The 23,483-nt window shown below is 54.5% G+C and overlaps 1 protein-coding gene across 1 annotated transcript in view; it reads right to left on the bottom strand.

Annotated features, from left to right (window-relative positions):
- Positions 1–23,483, bottom strand: part of OTOG (otogelin) — an 85,564-nt gene that overhangs the window by 11,868 nt on the left and 50,213 nt on the right. The window contains exons 31-46 of the mRNA XM_024118883.1: positions 22,332–22,358; positions 19,658–19,825; positions 15,124–15,402; positions 13,013–13,130; positions 12,192–12,271; positions 10,180–11,684; positions 9,711–10,028; positions 8,719–8,887; positions 8,283–8,428; positions 7,635–7,724; positions 5,925–6,108; positions 3,304–3,524; positions 2,955–3,093; positions 1,298–1,492; positions 740–952; positions 39–143 (exon numbers count right to left, since the gene is read on the bottom strand). Coding sequence (XP_023974651.1) covers positions 39–143; positions 740–952; positions 1,298–1,492; positions 2,955–3,093; positions 3,304–3,524; positions 5,925–6,108; positions 7,635–7,724; positions 8,283–8,428; positions 8,719–8,887; positions 9,711–10,028; positions 10,180–11,684; positions 12,192–12,271; positions 13,013–13,130; positions 15,124–15,402; positions 19,658–19,825; positions 22,332–22,358 — 3,957 coding nt within the window. The remainder of the gene's footprint in view (positions 1–38; positions 144–739; positions 953–1,297; positions 1,493–2,954; positions 3,094–3,303; positions 3,525–5,924; positions 6,109–7,634; positions 7,725–8,282; positions 8,429–8,718; positions 8,888–9,710; positions 10,029–10,179; positions 11,685–12,191; positions 12,272–13,012; positions 13,131–15,123; positions 15,403–19,657; positions 19,826–22,331; positions 22,359–23,483) is intronic.

Raw genomic sequence — 23,483 nt, 5'->3', positions numbered from 1 at the left:
AGGTACCCTCCCCTATCCCCCACGCTGGGACCTCTCACCACAGCTGTAGCTGGGGCAGCAGGAGTCCTCCTGGAAGTGGGTGAGGAGTCGGTGGCCTGGGCTGCAGGTGGGGGCGAGGCCCTCACACAGAGTCTGGTTACACACTGGCCCAGGGGCCACAGGGACTGTCACCTGGAGGCTGGGACTCCCTCAGCCTCCAGCACCGCCCAGCCCCTGGACACCTGGCCCCCAGTACTTCCCCTAGCCTCCAGGACCCATGTTCTTGGAGGGGACCTCTGAGGGTCACACAGGGTCCAGGACTGAGACATAAGAGCAATCAGAGTTAACATTCATTGAGCTGGGCCATGTGTCCACTGCTGTTCTGCTAGCTCAGTATCAACTTCTGTCATTCTCATAACGACCCAGAAGGTGGGTACTATTATCAGCCTCATGTTACAGAATTGACTGAGGCACGGAGGATGTTAAATGATCTCCTGAGGTCACAAGGCTGCAAGGTGGTGGAGGGAGCATCCACCAGGCTGCCTGGCTCCAGAGCCCGTGCCTTTAAGCCATGCCCCACACCGACTCATAGGGCACAGCTCCCCTACCCCACCGCAGGTCCTCCACTCCCCCCAACACACCCCCATAAGACACTTTCATTTCTCCAGGCCTTATCCTATCCATCAAGGTTAAGAGGCAGAGCTGGAGCCTTTAAACCATCTTACAGTTGAGGTCTAGGGAAGTGCGGGGTGGGACTCACCGCAAACAGTCCCCAGGCAGCAGGGATCCTCGGTAGGCAGAAGCAGAGCCACCTCCCCGAAGCGCGGGCAGCTTTCAGGGCGGGGGTCTGGGCAGCCCGTGTCCATTGGGACTATGGTGTCCGGAGCTTGGCACTGGTGCTGGCGGCAGCCACTGAGGGAGCTGTTCCAGGTCTCCCCCAGGGCCCGCGGCACCCCCGTGCTGTCCGTGCAGGCTGCAGTGGGCATGGTGGGGTGCAGGGGACTGAGGAAGGTGGGGAGACCCAGACTGTCCCAGGCCAGACCCTCCCTGGGAAACTGACCACCCCCAGAGTAGACGTGGAGGGATGCGGGGGGCCTCAGCCATGGGTAGCAGGAGGGTGAAGGAGACCCTAGGTTGAGGATTTACTTTTATGCTTAAGCCTCCATCTCATGGAAAACCCACTGCCCTAAGCCTTGTTCCTGGGAGTCTCACAAGGTGTGGCCCTTGTGTTCAATGTTCAAGAGCAGATTCTAGTAACAGGGCTGCAGGTCTGAGCTCAGGAATAGGTGGGGAGAGCCCAGGGAGGGCAGGAACCTACCGCACTTCTCCTCGGGGATGCAGAGCCCAGAGTGGCGCCGGTGCAAGATAGTGCCCTCAGAGCAGACACAGCCCTCGCCCAGCACCTGGCACCGCTCTGGGTCCAGCGGGCCCAGCATCCCATCCTGGCACGTCTCGGGGGGCTCACAGGCTGCCACACATGCCTGGTATGTGGAGTCGCTGGGGCACAGGAAGGCTGCAGGGGCACAGCAGCGGGCACCAGCCTGAGCTCAGACCCCAGGCAGGGTGAGGAGGGGGCTCAGAGCATCATCTGTGCCTCAGCAGAGAGTGCAAAGGGGTTTAGTGTCATTGCCTCCTTCCTCTAGATCAGGAGCCAGCAAAGCACAGCCCACAGCCCAAATCCAGCCTGCTGCCTGTTTCTGCAAATAAAGTTTTATTGAAACACAGCCACGCCCATTCATTTACCTATTGTATCTGGCTGCTTTTGTACTACAAGAGCAGAGCTGAGTAATTGTGACAGAGACCATATGGTCCCAAAAGCCTCAAATATTTACTATCTGGTCCTTTACAGAAAACATTTGCCAACCCCTTGCTATAGATCAGTGTTTCCAAACTTTCTTGATTGTAAAAACTAGATCTCACGTTGTGGTCCAATATACATGTGCACGTAAACAGTGCTCCTCAAGCCACTGTAAAAGAATCACTGAGAGCTTTTGCAACACCATGGCTGGGATCCCACCTCAGACCAACTGAATTAGCATTTCTGATTGTGGGGTCCAAGCATGAATACATTTTGAAGTCCCCTGGGTGATTTCAAAGGGTAGCTGGGATTGAGAATCACTGATATATTGAAACAAAAAACCTTTTCACAAGACAATATTTAATCATTCTAGGTGCAGTACACACTAGTATTTTTTATTCTATTGCATTTTAAAAATGCTGATGCTGACGCCCAAATCAGTGGGTATGCTGATTTCATACCCACTGAGGTGGGATCCACAGTTTGAAAAACACTACTCTAGATGATTTTGTCTTTTCATCTTCTATCTGTCTTATTATAGGCGTGGCCTTCCTTTGAGCTGTTTCCAGCCTTTCTGGATGTGTTCACATTTATAAATCAAAGTACTCTGGGCTGGTCCACCCCTGCCTACCCCACTAGTGCAAACCTAATGGGGGTGGGGAGGAATGGCTCTCACGTCCATCCTCAACGAAGGAGAGGAGAGACGAAAAGAGAAACATGACTAAAAGTTAAGAGGAAAGGAACTAATATTTACTGGATAGTAACGTGTGATGGGCCTGTGTGAGGCACTCTGTACACATTATCTCATGTCATCTTCAAAACGACCCTCAAGAAAGTGCTATGACCGCCCCCATTTTACAGATGAGGCAAGGAGACTCAAAGAAACTAAATAATAAACATAAAACATGTATTTGATGTATTACTATAAAGTATAATAAAAGTCAAAAATTTTAATTTGTTAGTATGTTTATAGATTTATTTAGAAAACATTTATAAATTAATATCCATTAATGAGTGAACGACTAATTAAATCTGGGAAAGCCTAGACCTGGACTCAGGTCTGTGAGCCCTTCTCCCACTCTAACAGGGGTGAGGGGCGAGAGCAACAGCAGCCACGGAGGAGACCCCCCCGGCCCTTCCCCTCTCCTCCCCCTCCCCCCCCACCCCTGCAACTCACGGCAGTAGTCGGAGCGCCGCCACTTGATGCACACGTGGAACTTGTGGCACATGGCCACGTACACGGTCAGTGCCACGCAGGACTGCTGCACGTACTTGGTGTCCCGGATCCACAGCTCACAGAATGACTCCGGGGTGACCTGGGGCGTGCATCAGATGGTGCTGCCTACCCACATCCCCCATATCTCAGGGCTCAGCTCCTCCCAGCCCGGCCCAGGGGCAACAAGGAGCTTTGGCAGGCTCCCAATCTGTCCCAAGATCAACACCTCTAGGGAGCTCGCCCCCTGCAGGTAGATGCTGCCATTCTCAGCCATGGAGGTCCCCCCATGCTGGACCCAGGTGACACCTACAAAGCGGTGGCAGGCGCTGAATGTGTGGTTGGACACCATGCGAAGGCAGGGAGAGCAGTCGGCTGTGGCACAGCTGTCCGGGCGGAAGCGGGTCTGGCCCACCGAGGTCAGGGAGCTGGGCACCTGCCAGCTGTCCAGAAAGGGAGCAGGGTCCTCGGCCTCACCCACCACAGAGCCATCCTCCAGGGTGAGGTCATTGGCTGGGTCCCCATCACAGATACCTGAAAGGGGAAGAATTACCCCAGCGGCCATAATAATCGCCACTCCCAGGTCCCCAGCTGTCACACTGAATATTCCTCACAATAATTCTTTGAGACTGGTATCACTGTTATCCCCATTTTATAGATGAGAGAAATAAGGTACAGAGAAGCTAAGAAATGCACTGTGTAAGAAACTGTCTTTGTTTAGGAAATACACACCAAAATATCTAAGGATAAAGGAACACAATGTCTCAAACATACTTTCAAATGGTTCAGAAAAAAATGCATTTATGTAAAAGCCATATGCATAGAAAAGTAAATATATAAAAGTGCATATATACATATATACATGCATATATACATGCATATGTATGTATATATATATAATATACACACACACACATATATATATATGGAGAGAGAGAGAAAGAGAAGCAAATAGGCAAAATGTGAACACTTGGTCAATCTGGGTCAAAAGTACATAGGAGTTCCTTATACTATTTTTGCAACTTCTAAGTTTAACGTTATATCAAAATTAAAAGTTACTCCAAAAAGTCTGCTTTAGCAGAGATTGCTAGCTAATTATAACACCTGTTTCCTCTTCTTCCTGGGCGGTCCACTAGCCTGTTTCTCCCAGGCTCTCCTGTGGTTGGTGAGACCATGTGGTTAAGTCCCCGCCAATGGAACGTGAGTGAAGGTGATGGGCACCGCTTCCAGGTTGGATCCGTAAAACCTGCCCAGCTCTTTTCCCTTCTGTGCAGTTGGAAGCTTGTGTTGAAAATGGCAGAGCCACAAGATGGAAGGAATCTCCATTTGGGAATTTATGTGTGCAAGGAATAAACTTCTATTGTGTTAAGGCACTGAGACGGGGGCAGGGCTGAAGTTTATCTGTCACAGCTTCTAACATGACCTTAACCTCCAGCTTCATCTCTCACACTCTAGGCTCCAAACACACACCGCCCTGCCCTTGACTTTGCTTATGCCGCTCCTTCTGTATGAAACACTTTCTCAGAAGTCCTTCCTTCACGGGCCCCTCAGATGCACCGTCCATGACTGTCCCAATTCTGTGTAACAGGTTCAGTTTGCAGGTCTGTTTTGCTCTCTGAGTGTAAAGATTCATTTTCCTTTATAGTCTCACTCTCTCAATATTCCCCCAAGTTGCCTAGCAGGTGCCCAAGATACCAATGTTCGTCTGGATAAAATAGAAATAAATTCGCTGACTTCTGCTCTGACACCTCCAGGCACCAATTTCGTGAATATAAAGCATGATTTACTACAAAATCCTCAGATTTTTATCAACAGTCCCAATGGTCAGATTTTTGGTCTTGGCATTGAGTCACTGAAGGGTGTCACAAAGGCATCCTAGGGAGGATCTGGCCCGCCAGAGGCTGTGACCACAGCACTCTGCATCAGGCACAAATAGCAGAAGGAAAAAATGGTGAGAAAGGGATAGCAGAGGAGGTGGTGATGGTGGTGTGTGTGTGTGTGCGTGTGTGTGTGTGTGTGTATGTGTGCGTGTGTGTGTAAGGAGAGATGTTTGTGCCAGTAAGAATGGAAGCTTCATAAGACACATTTTGTCTTTTTTGCCTACTGTTCTGTCCCTAGTGACTGGTACATGGTAAATATGTGTTTATGTGTTGCACAAATGAAAAAATGAGCAGGGAGCAGGCTCACACGTGTTAGCTCATGTGTAGAGGCATTTTGAACACAGGGGCATGCGTGTGAATGAATAAAATGGGGGCAGATTTACGGATGGAGGGCATGCAAGTACGTGTGTGTAAGCATTCCTATGTCATCCATCATCATAATCACAACAGTTTGTCATGGAGCACCTTATGGGGGCCCACATCCTTTTGCACCTGCAAGGAGCAGCAGTCCACACTTAGACTCCTCCTGTACCCCTTGTTCTTATCAAAATACATCCAGGCCTTTAGGGCATGCTCTCTGCAACCATGCTGCGGTCTGAAGAGCACTAGTTCTGTGTTGTGGCAGCTCTGCTGTGTGATCTTAGGCAAGCCACTCAACCTCTCTGAGCCCCCTTTCTTCTTTAGTTCAATGGCCATCCCTCAGGGCTATTGTGTGGATGATCTGGAATAAGTGAGATCAGAGTGTAGAAGTGTTTTGTGAAGTGCCCAGGCATATGCAGACAGGGAAGATTATCTGGTGTTAGGAAGGGATCAGGGAAGCTGACAATCTCGGCTGAGGTGACAACTGGCCAAGGCCAGGGCCCTGCACCATCTCCCTGCTGGCAGCTTCAGCCCCAGAACACAAGACACTAGGTCTCTGCCCTGGCAGCTCTGCTGGTCCCACCTCTGGCCCGGCACTCTGTCCCAGCTTTCCCTGTTCCAGGGGAACCTGTGTCTGGGGGCAGAGGTGGACCCAGGAAGCATCCCCCTCCCCGCCAGCTGGGTCCCACCTCACCACAGAGGCCATGGCCGTGGGCCTTGCTGGCTTTGCTGGCCTCCAGGATCATGAGTCCTGAGCTATGGAGCCACTGGATCTGGATGTGTGATGGCGTCCGGATCACGTACATGTGGCCTGTGTCCTCAATTCTGAACCCGTACCTGCTCACAGGGGGCCACACAGGCTGCAAATCCACAGACACCTTGTGGGGGAGGGTGTTCAATGTGAGCACAGCTTGTCTGCCTGTCCATCCGTCCCTCCCTCCCTCCATCCATCCATTTATCCAACTAGCAGTTATTAAGCATCTGCTACGTGGCAGGCTCTGTTTCAGGCACACGCAGCCAAGACACAGTCCAAGGTGGCATGGAAATGTTCTAAAAACATGTTATGAGCACAAAACAATGAAACAAGAAATGCAACAGCTGGAGGCAGGTGACATCTACATGCCCAAATAATCCTGAGTCCTTCTAATCACTCTTTTTTTCTGATTCTGCTCAGATCATTTCTTCTGGGAGACTGACCCTAAATCCCCAGCCCCTGTGTTGGGTACCCCTTCTTTGGGGTCTCCCCAGCTCTGTCTCTTTAAGACAGATTTGTTCACTCATGAAGGCCCTCCATGGGCTGTGAGTTTCTTAAGGGCAGAAACTGTGTCACACTCACCTTTGAATCCCCAGCACCTGCCTTTGGGCCTGACATGAATTGGGGGCTCAAGCAATGTTTGTTAAATATGCAACACTTTAAACTCAAAGCTACAACCCCTGCTACTTACAGACAAGGTTAAATTTGCATGTATTATGGATTATTAGTTTTACTATGTGGAAATGGGAGATGAAAGTATTAGGATTTTAAAATATTTATAATGAATTTATACCCTCCCACCCAAGAATCACTGTTTTATTAATCACTTTGCAAATTATCCAGTGCATAAACGACTATGTTGAAGAGAGGGAACCCTAGCCCAGTAGCCAGAAAACTTTGACCTTGGGCAAGTCCCTGACTCTCTCAACCTAGCCTTCCGAGCTGTACAGACAGGGCCATGGGCTCCACAATGCTGGAGCACCTGGGATGAAACCCAGGGAGTTTTATGCTTAAGCCTCCATCTCATGGAAAACCCACTGCCCTAAGCCTTGTTCCTGGGAGTCTCACAAGGTGTGGCCCTTGTGTTCAATGTTCAAGAGCAGATTCTAGTAACAGGGCTGCAGGTCTGAGCTCAGGAATAGGTGGGGAGAACCGACACTTTGGGACCTGAGGAGGAGATGAGTCAGCCCTACTCACCCTCCCACTGGGAAGAGCAAAGGCAGAGCCCTCGGGGCGGGTACCCCACAGAGGGTGGGCTGTGGTTGGGCACCAGCCTCCCTGACAGAGGTGGGCTTGATGTGAAGCCGATGCAGCTTAGTGTGTCCACATGGCCTTATATTTTTGTAAAAATTGCAGAAGTGAGATATTTTAACCACAATCATTTAAGGCTACTGTCTCTTGACATTTAACTTCTTTTCGGTCGCAATATTCCTCCTGGTACACTTCCTCCCCTGACATTAGAGTGGCCACAAATATTCTAATTAAAATCACCTCCAAATATACCTAATTTTGCATTATTTTTCTTTTAGAGGATCCCTCCCTACCCTTACTCCCAGTTGTGAATAAGCCTCAAAGCCCCTCCTCCCCTGATGCCCCGCCCCTCACCTGACTACTGCCTTTCCCCGGGGGCTTGCTCTTTGATGCACTCACCTTCCGGCTGAAGCGGTCAATGGTGACCTGATGGGTCAGGTGAGTCACATTCAGCATCACCAGGCAGAATGGCGGCCAGTTCAGGTGCCCCTGCAGAGAGAACCCAGCCCTCATCTACCTGGAGCCCTGCTGCCGCCTCCTCCTGGGGAGCAACTCTTCGCCCCCAACCCAGCCTTGCCTCAATATGCTAGGGGCACCCACTGGGGCTATGCAGATGGTGCACAGAGTCCCACAGAACATTCTGCTTCCACCTGACCTCCCGCAAGCCCCCCAGAAAGCTGCCTCCTTTCACCTGGCTCATGGGAGCATCCTAGTAGGTGGTTCCCTGCAGCCAGCACCCTTGACCACAGGCCATATCCTAGGGGTGGCATCCCAGCTCCTCTGCATTTCAGTGCCTCTCACAGGGGCCTAGGCAGCTGGGAACAGTGCAGGCCCCAGGAAGGGCCAGGAGATGGCGCTCCACTCACTCTTTCCCCAGACACTGGTTCCAGAAGACCCCCATGACTGAGACAGACGGAGCTGCTGCAGGGGCCTCTTCATCTGTCCTCGCCTCTGATAACCCTCAAAACCCAACTCACTGCTCAATCTCCCCTCCAAAACTAGTCAGGTCCCAAGGCCCCAGAAGGAAGGGAAGCCGGGGACAGTCACCAGGTTGGCACTTTTGCAGTCAAGGACGTGGACAGTGACCATTTCGTCGGGGCTCTGGCTGAGGATGTAGATGGCTTCCTTGAACAGGGCTACATAGCTCCCGTCGAAGGTGACAAAGCTCAGATCAGGGAAGATTGAGCACCGGCCTGGGGAGGGCAGGGACGAGAAGAATAAACAGATGCCCCTGGGGCCAAGGCCACCCAGGAACATGAGGCCTTCTCCTGGGTGATCCAGAGGCCTTGGGGGGCTGGACGGTCACACAGAGATCAGAGGTCACAAGGGTAGGAAATCTGCCAGGTCAGGGGTCAGAGGTCCCACAGGGGGTTCATGTCAGGGTTACCCTGAGGCTGGATAGCACACAGGTGAGGGGCAGAGATTGTGCCGGGTTCGGGGTACGAGAAAGACATGGGAGGCGCCCGCGGACCCCACGACTCACAGGCACACTCCCAGAAGGGGCAGCAGCGGTCCCCGCCCACCCTCACTGCGAGGCCCAGGACCCCACAGCTAGGGGGCGCAGCGCCCTGGGGACAGTGCTGGGACTGGTTCACTCGGATCAGTTGGCCCTCCAGGCAGATGTGGCGGACGCAGTCCTGCTCGGCGATTGGCTGGGGCACAGGGTGGAGGAACAGCCTGAGCGATCACCTTGGGACCACGGTCACTCATTCCCCTGCTCCACCTACCCCCAAGCCGTGAGGGCACAGATCCTTACCCCATAGATTCTGGCAGGTAGGGGACGCTGAGGTACGACAAGGGAACGGTGCCTTCACCCTCCCTCCACCCACCCAACACACCATCGGGGGCCTAGGGCTGGGCTAAGAGTGAGACTGGGGTCAGGGGATCGAGTCCCAGAGAGTCTGCACATCCACCTGGCCCTGCAGAGAGTTCTAGGTACATAGGTACGCAGGCCTGCTAGCTCAGACTCGTAGAAACCCAAGCACACGCACGCGCACACAGTTTATCTCTTTTCTTACAAACGCATAGACATATACCATCTTGCAACACCACATATCATATGCACAAGAACACACAGACAGACGAGCGTTCACATGGAGTCCCATACACGTAAACACAAACGAGTTCACACACAGTCCCATATGGGTACACACATACATGCAATGCACACAGCAGCACACCATGCTGTCACACCAAGCCATCCAATAGGCCCCTGGGTCCCAGGTGGGGCATGGAGGGATCTGCTATGGCATCAGAGGCCCAGAGGAGCCTGGAAAATTTGCAGGCTCCAGGAGCTTGGGGCAGGGGTCAGGATGGTGACTAAATGGCCATCTGGCAGCCTGGAAGCTGGCTAAGGAGAAGCTGCCGCCGACCTTGAGGATGTGAGAGCACGATGGTGTCCAAGCCCTGGGGCACAGGAGGAGGGAAAGCATGGAGGGTTCACATACAGGGGCAGAACCCTGACAAGTCACTCACGACACAGGCGGCAGATGTACTGGCTTCAGTGGTGGTGGCCAAGGCCTCGGCCGAAACTGCCGAGATGCTCTGGGCTGGAGCCGAGCGCCCAGACTGCTCGGTGGTAGCCTCTCCCTCCGGCTCTGCTGGGGGCTGAGGTCCTGCCGAGGTGCCATGGGCCTCAGCCAGCTGGGGGAGCAGAACCAGCGAGCTCTCTCGGGAGGCCGTCCTGGCTGAGACTCTGCTCAGCGGGTAGGACGTGGGCACCGGTGGTACTGTGCCGGCCCAGGGGCCCTCAGCCTCCGTCACCAAGGTAGCAGCAGTGTGGGCCACAGTGAGCTCTGTGGGGCCCCCATGGGCAGAGCCATATATCCAGGTGGGCTGAGACACTTGCTCGGACAGGATGGCCATCTTCTCCGTGGTGCTCTTTCGTGGGCCAGCTGATACTGTGGAGGCCACCCCCCCAGTCAGAGCCACAGCCGGTAGCAGCAGTGTGGGCCACAGCAGGCGTGAGCTCTGTGGGGCCCCCATGGGCAGAGCCATATATCCAGGTGGGCTGAGACACCTGCTCGGACAGGATGGCCATCTTCTCCGTGGTGCTCTTTCGTGGGCCAGCTGATACTGTGGAGGCCACCCCCCCAGTCAGAGCCACAGCCACGACCCCAGAGGCTGACAGCGTGGCCCCCAGAAGCAGGTCTGGAGCTATGCCTGTTGCCTGAGGGACCACATGACTGGGCGGGTGCACCTGAGCCAGGACAGCCGGGGTGAGAGGCAGTGCGGGTCTGAGCGTCCGAGCAGGCAGAGTCGTGGCCACGGCAGGAGATGCGGCCTGTTGCTGCAGTGGAGGGGGGATGGCAGAGACACTGGGGCCGGGCGTGGCCACTGGGGCGGATGTGCCCACCTTGGCCAGGGGCAGGCTGGTGTCGGGAGGCAGACCAGAGAGGAGCTGGGGCTGCCGAGTTGACTCCAGAGATGTGAAGGGTGAGGCCCCCAGCCCACGAGCGACTGTGGACAGGCTGGCGGCAGCTGCGGGCCCCGAGGGCAGAGTGGGAGGCCTGGCGGCTGCGGTGGCATACAGGACGGGGCGGGGCGGGGCCGTGGGGAATGGGCTTGGCAGTGGGGATGCTGGTGGGCCCGTGGCCTGGCTGGGCCCAGGTTGGACCTTCTCTGTGGATGGCGCTGTCTCCACCATCTCGGTCACCAGGGGACTGGCAGGAATCTGTTCTGCGGCTGTTCTAGCCTCAGCTGGGGGGCTGCTGGGACTGGAAATGCTCTGGGACTGTGCGGGCTGGGGGATCCCTGTCCCCGTCACGACCTCCGTTATTGCATGTGTCGGCAAAGCCTTGTGGGATCCTGAAGAAGTGGGAGGCCTGGAGGTCACTGCAGGGGAAGCCACAGGCCTGGAGGAGGGACTTGCAGGCAACTCCAGGCTCGGGGAGGGCTGGAGGGGTGTCGTCTTAACAGGCAAAGAGCCAAGGCCTAGGACCGTCACGGCTTTGGTCACGAGAGGGAAGCGAGGTGCAGGGGGTGACGGGGAGGAGACTGTGATGTTGACGCTCCCTGCAAAGATCACAGTCACCCTGGTCGTCTCCATGGCACCCGACCCCACGCCTGATGTGGGCATCTGCTGTGAAAGGGGAAGGGATGAGGGCTCTAGGACACGGGGGGTGGCCAGGTGGCTGGCGGTCACTCCCGTGCCGGCCGGGGCCTCTGTGGGTTGCTCAGGGACGTTAGATGCAGTGACCCCCGGTGGCTGCTTCTGAGTGGCCTGGGTGGGGCCTGGAGACAGAGCTGGCCCCTCAGTGGCTGCCATGGGTGGGTTCAGGGCCGTGGTGAGCGCGACAGCTGGTGTGGGTGCTGGCCTGTGGGATGGGGCCCCGGGAGCTTTCTGTGGAAACTGCAGCTCCTCGTCACTGGGGGTGGGCAGCTCTTGACCGGGAGGCAGGGTCTCGTTGCCAAAGGCCTCCGTGGGAACCAAAACCAAAGGCTCCACACCTGGGGCAGACCAGAGAAGAGGCTCAGCCAGTGGGGCGACTGCTGCCCCAGGGGTCATCACTGGGCAGGGCTGTGATGTGGGGCTCCTGGGCTGGCACCCTTGGTGAGGGGGGTAGGCAGCTTCTGACGGCCAGTCAGGCTGCCTGACCAACCCAGGGACTCTGTCACGTGGTGTCAGATGGCCCAGGGAAGTCAGCAGGTCTGGACCCTGTCCCACACCTCAAACCCAGAGCCCAGAGCCCAGAGCCCTCAGGTCTAAGTCTGGCCACATTCTCAACACGTGACCCAAGCCAGTCCCTTCCCCACATGGGCCTCATTTTTTCTCTCTGTGAACTGGGGGGAACGGACCAGCTGAGGTCCCTGCCTGCTCTAGACTGCTCTCCTTCCAGAGGCCCCTATGCTGACCCTGTTTCACCAGGGACCTGGGGGCTCTGGTGAGCATGACTGGTCAATGAGACCCAGGGGATTTACAGCTCCAAGGAGGGATGGGAAGTCCAGGCCACTCACAGTCCTCCAAGTAGACGCATCTCTGTGTGACTTCATCCAGGACCCTGGGGGTGGGGCACACAGGCACACAGCCTTCCACCCTGAGGACAGAGCAGGGTGCCAGTCAGCGGTCTGGAGCACCAGGAGGGCCACCGCCTTTCACCTGGACGGAGCACAGACCTCATCCTTTCTCACGACACACGTGTGTGTGTGTGCATCTCATGTACACACTCACATGAACCTCCGTGGAGACAGCATGTACAGGAGCACACATACCCAAACATGCATGCTGCACACTCCTGCCCTCAGACTGAGAGGAAAACACGAACAAAGTCTGGTTCTGTGCACACTTGTGCCCACACTCACACATGCACACGTGTCTCCATTTAGGCGCATTCTCACGTTCCTCCTCCACGCCTGCAGAAATCAAAGCCATTCACATGGATACATATACGTCCACACAGTCTGCCGAAACATCAGTGTACCTTATGCACACACACCCAGCTGCACCAACACCCAGATACATGCAGCTCATACGCATGTACGTACACACAGCTGTGTACAGCTGTGCACCCACAGCTACCCTTTGTGCACCCACAGGGCTCAACTATACACACATGTGCACAAATCGACATTCACATATGCCCATATCAGGCAGGTTCACTCTGGTTCACACACATCCCCATACCCAGTACACAAAACATACCTACACAAGTACATGTGAATACACACACACCACAGTATACGCGCATGCCTAAACCCACAGACTACGTATAAACCCATTCACTCAGATGTATGCTCAAATACACTGAGGTACACACCTTGACTCCATGCCACCTCACCTGGGCACATCCTGGCAGCTGGCTGCCCGTGGGTCCTGGCAGGTTTGGAAGCAGGGGCTGGCACAGGCATCGTAGCGCCACTCACAGGTGGGGTAGGGAGCCCCCGAGGGCTTGGCATCTGGAAAGGTGCCCCAACCCGAGACAGTGAGACTGGGCGCCAGCTCCTGATCAGGTGCCAGAGCACAGAGGTCATCCCAACTCAGCCCATGCCCACCCTGCTCCGTAGAAGACATAAATGGACTCGTGCAAGAAAAGTGAAGACTGAAATGAGATGAAACGAATCAAAACCAAATCAAATCAAATCAAATCAAATCCAACCTGAGGGGAAACCATATTCCTGAGAGTTGAGGTCGGTGGCTGGGGGATCTTTGGGTCGGGACTCTGGGAACTTGTTGGAGGGGCTGAGGACTGGGGGGTGGGGTGGGACTATGGAATGGGCAGTTGGGGTTGGGCTTTGAGAGGCAGCCAAAGAAGAGGCTGGGACCCCTGATCTTTCCATAAGGCTGCCCTGTCACCCTGACCTTCTGGGACCTTGGTGGCCAGGCTTGCCCCCTTAGACCTTGATAGCTAACAATAATAATAACAACAACAGCCAACCCTTAACACCAAGCACTACACTCAACATTTCACAAGTATTTACTCATTAATCCTCACAATAATTCTATGAAGTAGCACTATTATTATCCCCATTTTACAGATGAGGAAACTGAGCACAGAAGATGCCGGGAATATTAAACTTTCCCAAAGGAGATTTCCTCAAAAAAGGCCTTGTGGCCAGTGCCTTGACAAATGAAGGATCCTCAGGGAAAGTCTGGAGCCCGTGGGGGGGCTTCGAGGCAGACAAGACCCCAGACCATGTTGGCACGAGTGATCAGTCTCTGAAACCATGGCCTGAGCTGAGACGTGTGGGCAAGTTCCCCACGTCTGGGCAGGAGGGAGCAATCCCACCCAGGCAGCCCCAGCCTAACGAAGCCCCATCCCCAGTCCCCAAACTGCTGCTGACAGTGAAGAGGCCTGCTTTTGTAAGATCCTTGAGACCAGAACTAGGAACTTACATTTGGGGAGCAGCTACTATGAGCCAGGCCCAGAGCAAAGCCTGGGAGCTACAGTCAATCCTCACAACAACCTTCTGAGGCAAATATCCCCGTTGCACAGATGAAGAAACAGGGTCAGGGAGAGGGGGGCTGGGGCTCCTTCAAGTGCCAAGGACCGGGGTCAGGATTCGAACCCAAGGCTGTCTGCCTTCAGAGCCTGGGTGTCTTCCAGCAAGGGACACAAGTCCCGCCACATAGCCAGTGATGAATCTGTCCTGGGTGGGGTTCACTGGTGGACTTGATAGGTGACCACTGAATGTGAGAGTGAGCTGGCCCGGCCCGGGGCTGGGAGGGGTGGGGGATGATAAATGAAAGGCTGACTGGGGACATATTTACACATGTGTACATGTAAATGGATCCATTCACACAGCACGGGTGCCCTCACAGGCACAAACATACATGTGCACGTGCAGGACAGAGAGGCCAGCCTGGAGCAGTAAGGAAATTGTGATCACTGTCTCCAGGGTTTAGGCAGAGAACAACTACTTTTGGGGCTGACCCACCTGGCAGGGAGATGGCAAAGCCCTGGAACCCATTGGTCTCAGCTGGAAAGGGCACGAAGCTGCTCCATCACCGCCCAGGATCTTGGGCCTCTCATGGGGGCCGGGGGGCTGTGGCCTCCTCAGGCTGTGCCCCAGTGGGCAGTCTTTGAGCTCACAGGGCAGGCATGTGCCCCCATCAGCAAGAAACCTGAGCCTGCGGGCTGTGCAAGCTGCGGCCACAATGATCACTTTTCTCACTTCCACAAAGGCCACCCTATTTTTAGACCTTGTAAATGGCCTGTGGGAGTAGGCAGGACCCAGGAAGCTGGCTGGGCCTCAAGTCACAATGCCCAAGGCTCCCTAGGCCACCAACAAGGAGGCCCGGCCCCCTCCCATCTCATGGGTGGCACCCATGTGGCTTCCCTGTGACAGGAGAGTGAGGATCTCGTCTCCTGGGGGCAGTTGGAAGGATGAGGTGGGAGGGAAGCTGAGTAAGGGGCAGAGGAGCTGAGGGCGACGCAGGGTGGACGCCTACCCAGAAGGCGGAACAGTGTGCCCCGGCGGAAGGCCTCTGTGTGCTCATACAGCCGGAGGGCCAGCACTGGGCCCAACACGTAAAGGAAGGCCCCGGGCTCCGCCAGGGACTCCAGGGCCACCAGGCCCGCACGCCACGTCTCCCGGTGCAGCGAGAAGGAGGCATGGTGGTGGAAAGCATCGCTGGCCTGCCACTTGGCCAGCTCCAGAGACCCGTTGGCCATGACGTGGAGGAAGAAGTTGGGTCTGTCCGCTGCCTCCAAGGATATCACATCTGGGTCTGCAAAGAGCCACGAGGGTGAGGTCAGCAGAGAGAGGTCCGGATGCGGGGAGCGGGCAGACACCCAGGCACCGTCTGCAGTCTCAGCAACTCAGGACTGGGCCCTGCTCCTCCAAGCCTGCCCGCCTCCCCTCAGCCCACCCACCTCTGCCTGCTGGCTGCCCCTCGGCACACACCACCTCTACCCGAGGGAGGGAAGGTGGGGGGTTAAAGCCCCAACTGCAGAGCCTTGGGGAGGTGACTGAACTATCCCCTCCTCCCTCCTTCCCTCTCTCCTTCCTTCCGTTCCCTCCTTCCTTTCTTCTTCCTTCTTTCCCTCTCTCCACCTTCCCTCCCTCCTGCAAACATCTTTGAGGCCCCTCCGTGTACCATGTGCTAGTCTAGATGCTAGGGATACAGCAGTGAGTAGGACAGACAGAAACGGCTGTCCTGGTGGAGTTCTGTTCTATGGGACGTACTAGACAAGCTGGGGTTTGCTGATTTGTCAGTTTTCTTGGTCCCGCTCCTCACAGAATCCCAGAGGGTCAGAGCTGGGGGACCCGAGGCTGAGCCCAACCCACGGCAGGGAAACTGCCCCAGAGATGGGAAGAGGCCTGCCCAGAGGCCTAAGAGCTGGGCTCTGCTGTCCTCTCTCCTATCTCCACGCTGCTGGGTGGATCTCCCCTGCCCCCCCGCACAGGGCCCTGCAGGGTCAGGGCCCAAATGCACAAGCAGGTGTCTGGAGTCCCGGCCCGCCATGGCTGGCTGTGCTGCGGGAAAGTGAATTCACACCTCCAGGCTGTGAGGGACGAACGGTGTGTGAAAGGCCCAGCACAGGGCCTGGTGTGTCTCCCCCTCCCCACATCACCACTCCACCCCGTGGCCCCAGGAGATATCGCACAGAGTTCCTGTTAGACCTCCCTGGGCAACTGTGAGAAGAAATGAGGTAACTGGGGGAAGAATTAATTATTAATTGGGGGAAGAATTAATTATTAATGTCAACAACAACTGCTATTGATCAGGACTTAACTCTGTGCCAGGCACAATGCTAAGCAAGCTCTCTACCTATTGCTTTTATTAAATTCCAAGAGAGCCCTGTGAGGTGGTGAACTCATTCATTCAGCAGCTAATATTACTGAGGCCCCCACCAGTTGCCAGGCACTGTTCCAGGCACTGGGGACACAATAGGGGACAAAATGACAAAACCCCTGTCCTCATGGAGCTGACATTCAAGTAGCAGGTGGTGGGTGGGGAGTAAACATAACGAACAAGCAAATTCTATAACAGGTTAGATGGTGATGACATTGTTATCCCCATTTTACAGATGAGGGAGGTGAGGCCTAGAGTCACACTGACAGTGGAAAAATGAGGCAGGATTGGAGCCCAGGCTCTTAACCACTGAGCAGTCAGCCCCAGGGATGGGATCCAGGAGTGGGCATGGGGCAGCCCAGGGGGGTAGAATGCTGAGTCCCTCGCTGGGTGACCTCAGGCAACTCACTTCCCCTCTCTGGGTCTCAGCTTTCTCATTTGTGAAGACTGGAGTTGGCCTAAATCAAGGTTCTCAACCATTTGTCCTAAAGTCCTCCTAACGGGGGAGAGGTTGAAAGCCAGACCTAGAAGTACAGTTGTTCCTCGGTACACCCCCCGGTACCAAAATCCAAGGATGCTCAAGTCCTTTACATGAAATGGCTCAGTACAGTCATCCATCCGTATTCATAGGCTTCCATCTGAAATTCGACCCGCGATTGGTTGAATTCGTAGATGTGGAACCGTGGATACAGAGGACTGACTGTACAAAGTCTTGTGTTTTACCTTAAATAATCAAATGATTTTTTACCTTCCATTTTCTAAATTTTATTTCTCTTTTAATCTCTCTGTTTGGGAGGAGCCTGCCAAAAGTGACAGCCTGGTTGCTGTCACTACAAGTGATGTCCCCTTGGGTAAGTTACCTAACCTCTCGGGGCCTCAGTTCTCACATCTGTAAATTGGGAAAATAATAGCACCTACCTCCTAAGATTGTTGTGAGGGTTAAATGAGTTACTATATACGAAGCACTTAAAACAGTGCCCAGCACACAGCAGGTGCTACAGAAGAGTGAGATATTATTAATAATAAATCAGTAACCTCCTCCAAAAATCTTTAAGTAAAATTGATACTCCAGGGAGATGTACCAGGTTGTTGCCTGTGTCCCTTTAGTACATCCTATAGCACATCAAGACCATGAGAGTGAGAGGCTCAGGCCTAAATGACTGCTGAATCCTCCTCTCTGTGACATCTTCTGCTGTCCATTTCTTCCCATCACAATCTTACGCATCCTTCAAGGCCAAATTCAAGGGACACCTCCCCAACGTAGCCACCGCAAATCTTACCTGGAAGGTATGTTCTCTTCTGCTGTCCGGTACTCTGGGCACAGCACAGGGAAGGAACACAGGACGGGGTGGGAGTGGGAGCCTGGGTCCTCACTGGACCCTGCCCCCAGCTGCCCAGGAGACTCAGGTCTGAGATGGAGGCTGGCCTTCACAGCCTCTGGGCATCCCATCCTCAGTGACATTCTCCAGGGCCAGGCTACTCTAGGGTTTGCTTAACATGCCATAAAACCACTGGAAAATCAACACCCCTTCTAGACTAGACCTTACTTACTGGGCTAAAATAATGAATGGAGAACAGAAAATTCCCACTAAGCAGATGGTCCATTACATCTGGAAGGTTATAAGACACCCTTCCTTCTTCAAGCAGGACCACACAGATCTGGGGGTCGGGAATGTCTCGGGAGGAAGTGTTCTCTTTTGGGGCAGTGGGGATGCTCCTGGCCCTCCTGTGGCCCAGTCCCTGGCTCCTCACTCCCAGGTTTCCTCGTGTAGTGACGTGATTCCTCCTGGCACCTCCTACTGTACCCCCGGCTCACCCCACCATGAACATCCCCTTAGCTGTGCCTGGGGTGTCCCTCCTCTCCTTAAAGCTCTTCCATGGCTCCCCACTGCCCTCAGGATAAAGATCCACCTCCTGAGCTTGGCTTACAAGTCCCTTCCTGGCTCCTTTCAACGCTTCAAGGGACAACACTTATTCTAAGAAGCGTCCCCTGACTCCCCAAGACTGAGTTAGGGGCTCCTCCTTCCCACAGGCATTGTAACTGCTTTTGACCTGTCTGTCCCCTAGACGGGACTGGTGGGCAGGGGTCGTGTCTCTGATGCCACTGATTCCCCAGTGCCCAGCTTGGTGCCTGGCATGGGAACAGGGCTCAATGAAAGGGAAGGAGGCAAGGAGAGAGGAAGGGGAGGAGGAGGGGAGGAAGAGAGAGAGAGAAAGAGAGGACGATCCTCATAACTAGATAAACCACAGACCTGAGAATCTGAGAACTTAAATTCTTAGGTTGGAATGAACTCTCTGAGATGTGTGTTGGTTCAAGATTCCGGTCGATGCTGGGATTGGCTTCATGGACCATCCCTGTGATTAGGGAGATACTGACTAGATGGGACCAACAGGATTTGCGGGGAGAAACCCTGATCAGTGATCACAGTGACCACAAACTGGGACACACACAAATGGCCACAGAAGAGAAGGCTTCCTAGCACTGGTGAACTGAGGCCTTGGCTGGCCCAGCGCCCAACACAAACACCACCAGTGGTCACTCCCCACCCGGCAAGGTCCTGCCACCGCTCAGGCACTACTGAACTCTGAAGAGAAGATGGTGCCCACTACAGCTAAGCCCTTTAGGTCTGCTGGCAGTCTGAGACCCAGGAGGCTGGCTGGTTCCAGGTGTGCCTCAGTCTGTGTAACCTACCAGCCCAGAACTCAGGACCATAACCTGAGCAAATCAAGAGCCCACTCCTCCATTCACAGGAGAAGGTCCCACTGGAGTTAATATAACAGCCAATTCCCCTCTGGTATTTACAGTCTCTCTAGTCTTAAAAATAGGGAGGAGAAGTGGGGAGGGGGGTAGAAGAGGGAGAATAAGAAGGAAATTTAGGGTGAGGGATGGGAAGTAGTAGTTATTGCCGCCCAGCTTTTCTGGAATACAGCTGCTGTGTGAAGCAAGGTCCAAAGGTACATCTGGACCTTGGCCTCTCTGGTTTTTTCAAGAAGAAGATAGAAGGTGTTTCTTGAAAGAGGCTAAGAGGCTGACCCAGAACCCTGTCTCAACTGGGAAAAGGGTGCCTGTTGGAGCCCCACATTTCTCCAGCTACTATAGCTGGCTTAGGGTCGTAGCATCCTCCCCTCCTCCAGCACCTGCTTCCCTCCACCAAGTGCTGGAGTGGGGCCAGAGGGTGGGCCTTACCGTGCGCCTTGGCCTTGTACAGGGCAGCCGTCAGCAGGAAGTTCACAATGTCCCCCGGCGCCACATCCTCTGCTCTCACTAGGACTATGGCACCGCCTGCCACCTTCATGGCCACCAGGGCACCACTAGCTGCTAAGCTAGCCAGCTGGTAGGGGCCCTTACCTAGTGCTGGAGAGAGGGGGCCCAGTCATAAGCCCTGCCGCCCTGGGACTTTGCCCGCCTCCCACCCCTACCTGTCCAGCCCTGCCAGAAGCGGGAGGAGAAAGGATGCTAAAGAGCTCCTCTTGGTCACATCGCTCACCCCAGGCCCGGGGGACCTTGATATCCATGAAAAGGAAGGGACAGGAGCCCCAGGCTGCCAGCCCCTGATGGGAGCTGACCCTCTGCACAGCACCTAAATCACTTCACAGGAAGCCTGGAAACAAGGCCACCCCTGGGGGGCATCTGGGCCCCCCAAACGTCTCTCCATGGGCCTCTCCCCCTGCCTAAGACTCTACCATTCCAGCTGCTACGCTATTCAGAGTCGCCTCTGGGAGAAGATGCCAGACCTGGTCTCTGCCCACCTGAGGTCTGAAGGGTAAAGGCCAGGAAGGCTTGGGCTCCGCATTAATGTTTATCTGTTTATTTCAAACACGTGTCACCTCTCTGTCTCTTGGGTTCCTGCGGTGGTCGGTTGTCAGTAAGCTGGACAGGGGCATGGGTTTCCTAGACCACTGCAACAGTCTCATAACTGACCTCCCAGCCTCTGGTGTGCCCCGCCCTCCGGTCACCCTCCTAGCCACACCCCCTTCGGCGACTCCTCAGTGGCTTCCCTTCGTCCTCAGGATAGACTCAAAGAGCCCAGCTTGATTCAGGGGCCCTTCACGCCCCAACCCCGGCCCCTGCCACACTGAATTTCTCTCGCTCTTCCTTGTAAGAGCTGTGCGGTGTCCTACCTCCTGTCTCACTCGTGCTGTCCCACCCACTCAGCGCAGTCCCCCCCCACCCAGTTCTGTGCCTGGGGCCAACGCCTCCTCAATCTCTGGGGCCCAGCTCAAATGTCACCTTCTTGGTGAAGCTCTCCCGGCACCGCCTCCCACCACACGCAAGCGTCCTCCCTCCCCTGTGCTCCAGCGGTCTCGGAGCATGGCTAATGCTGATCACAGCTCTTAGGAGGAGGGTCTCGATCGGGGGTCCACGTCTGTCTTCCCTACCAGACAGGACACAGGCAGTGCTGTGCTGGCTTAACAATCAGCTCTCACAAAATGAACAAACAAACAAAACCCCATTTGGTAATGTTTGCTGATTTCCATGAATAAATACTCCCACCAGGGGTCAACTTCAAACTACCGATTGAATGTGGAGTTAAGAACACACAGTGGGTTCTAGAAAGCCAGGGTGGGCCGGCTCCAGAGCACCACTGGGACAGGTCTCATTAACTGGTGAATCCCCAGCACCCGGCAAAGGCCTGGACCAAAGAAAATGTTGGTAGAAGAGCAGAGTAAGAACGGGTGGGTGGGTGGGTGGGCGGGTGCAGGATGCTAGAAACAGCTTGTCCTTTGCCAGTTACTGCCACCCAAAATGCCACAGAAGGGAGAAAACTCTGCTCAGAGCTGTCTTGCTGAAATGTCTTGCCTGGTGTCAGACAGACCCCGCCTGTGCAGGGACTGCAATCCTCCCATTGCAGATTCCTGCCTTCAGGGGTTAGAGGTTTGGGCCATCAGGAGCCCCTTGAGACTAGCATTTTGGTGGGACTGCAGGCACTGTGAATGATCATGCTGTACCCTGGTCCAGCCCTCATCTCACGGACCCCCTAACTGGCATCCTTGTCTCTCTTGTCAGTCCCCCCACTATTTCACCCACTATACTCTCGCCAGAGGATATTTCTCAAACCAAATCTGATAATGCAGTTATTTGAGGACGGAGCCTTGGGCCTTTACCCATACAGGCCTGCTCCTGGCAGGATGGTGCCTGGAAGCGGGGGCAGAGGGGACCTCAGAAGTCAAAGGTGAAAGGCACCAAGGACTTGATGAGTATCTAATTCTGCCAACCTGGCCCCACCACACAAAGATCAGCGCTGAAAACTACTCCTGGGCAGCCCTCCAATCCCACCCAACCCCAGTGATTAAATTGACTCATGGATTCTAACACTGGTCATTAACCTCCCCGGGGTCTTTAGTCATGACCTGGTTAATGCAGAAGTTGGAGCATATCCTGGTGCCCTGCAACACTGGCTAAACTTAAAGATGCATCTGACAGGCTGTGCCAGACTATAAGTTTCGCCCCAGCAAAGGAAGAGCAGTTTGCATTTGCCTTTGCCAACTCAAAACTTGAGGAAACCCAAGACAATGTCCTGTGGGCCTGATGAGCTAGATTATGAAAGCTATGGGGCAGCATGTTGGTACAAATGGAGTTTTCACTTCCTGGTGAAGCTGCCCCGCAGGAGCACATCCCTGGGAAGCTAGCCTGGCCTGGGCTCTGGACAGACGCTGCAGGAGCTGCTGGAGACAGAGTTCCGGGGCATCCCTGGGCCCTGCACTGTCAGGGCTCTGTCTGCATGATGGAGTCTTCCTGCTCCATGTCACTGCTCCTCCAGGGCCAGCAGGGCCTCAGGATGGCTGCTGCTGTTGTGGCCCCAGGGCAGGGATGGCAGTGCCCCAGCTTTCAAGGCTCCACCTGGGGAGGATGAGCTTACCTTTGTTAAAGAAGTCACAGTCATATGCTGAAAGAGAGAGAACAGAGACTTCTTGAGAAGCCTGGAACAGATGCGCAGGGCCAAAGCCCCATCCCAGCTCTCTCTCCTTCCCCAAGGAAGCTGGACCAGGTCAGCAAGGGCTGGACCTGGCCTGTCTCCCAAAAGCCAAGATTCAGACATGGTCATTAGATCCAGATGTCTTAAGGTGCAGGAAATACAATGGCTCCCTCTCTGTGCCCCTAACACAAAGTTCAAAGCCTGGCCCAGAGTAGGCATTCGGCATGTACCAAATGAATGAATGAATGAATGCTGGGACAGAAGGGTATGTTTTGTGTGACCTCAAGGGGCAAGAATTGAACCAAGGAACGGAAACTCCAATCGGAAATGTTGTGGAAGGTCCTGGAGGAATGCAAGCACAAGATAGAAGTCGGTCTTTCAACAGCCTTGAATAGGAAGGGACCCAGGGCCTCCAGAACCCAAGCCTTTTTCAGGCCCCTAGGTGCAGTCTCCATCAGGTTTTGACAAGCTCCTCCAAGTATGTGCTCCATATGCCCCCTAGTGGCGCCGCGCAGCACCACAGCTTGTTCCCCTGGCACGTAGGCCACGGATTCCTTAGTCCACTGGGATAAGCTTGGGACTTTGCAGGGGGCACCTGAAGCCAGGAGCAAGACCATGAGAAGCCAGTTGACCGAGTAGATCTGGGACAAAGGCTGAGGAGGGGTCTCCCTCACTCACAGGCATGGTCTGAAGACAGCCACCAACTCCACCCCACACCCCCAAGCCCCAAGATGAACACTATTCCTTTGCATTTGGCATTGCCCTCTGGAAACAGCACCAGGAATCAGTAGACTGACCCACCATGTGGCTATGGGTAAGTATGTGCTTTTCCTCACTTGTGGACTCAGAAGATTGAACTCGAAAATTAAAAGATCTCCAAGTAACTGGTTTCAAGTGTGTACCAGGTTAATGGGTGGTCGCCCAGAGAAGTCATGAAGAGCCAGCTCTCTAGAGACCCGCAAACCTGGACTGAAATCCCATCTCTCTTACTCATCAGCTGTGCATACTGAGACAAGTTTCTCAACCTCTCTGAAATTTAGTGCCCTCCTCTGTAGGACGGGGACTACCACTAGTATCTGCCCCATAGACCTGTGA

The sequence above is a fragment of the Physeter macrocephalus genome, chromosome 16, assembly GCF_002837175.3.
Source record: "Physeter macrocephalus isolate SW-GA chromosome 16, ASM283717v5, whole genome shotgun sequence".
NCBI lineage: Eukaryota > Metazoa > Chordata > Mammalia > Artiodactyla > Physeteridae > Physeter > Physeter macrocephalus.
Note: the sequence above shows the minus strand (reverse complement) of the source record. Positions and strands in the feature narration are given on the sequence as shown.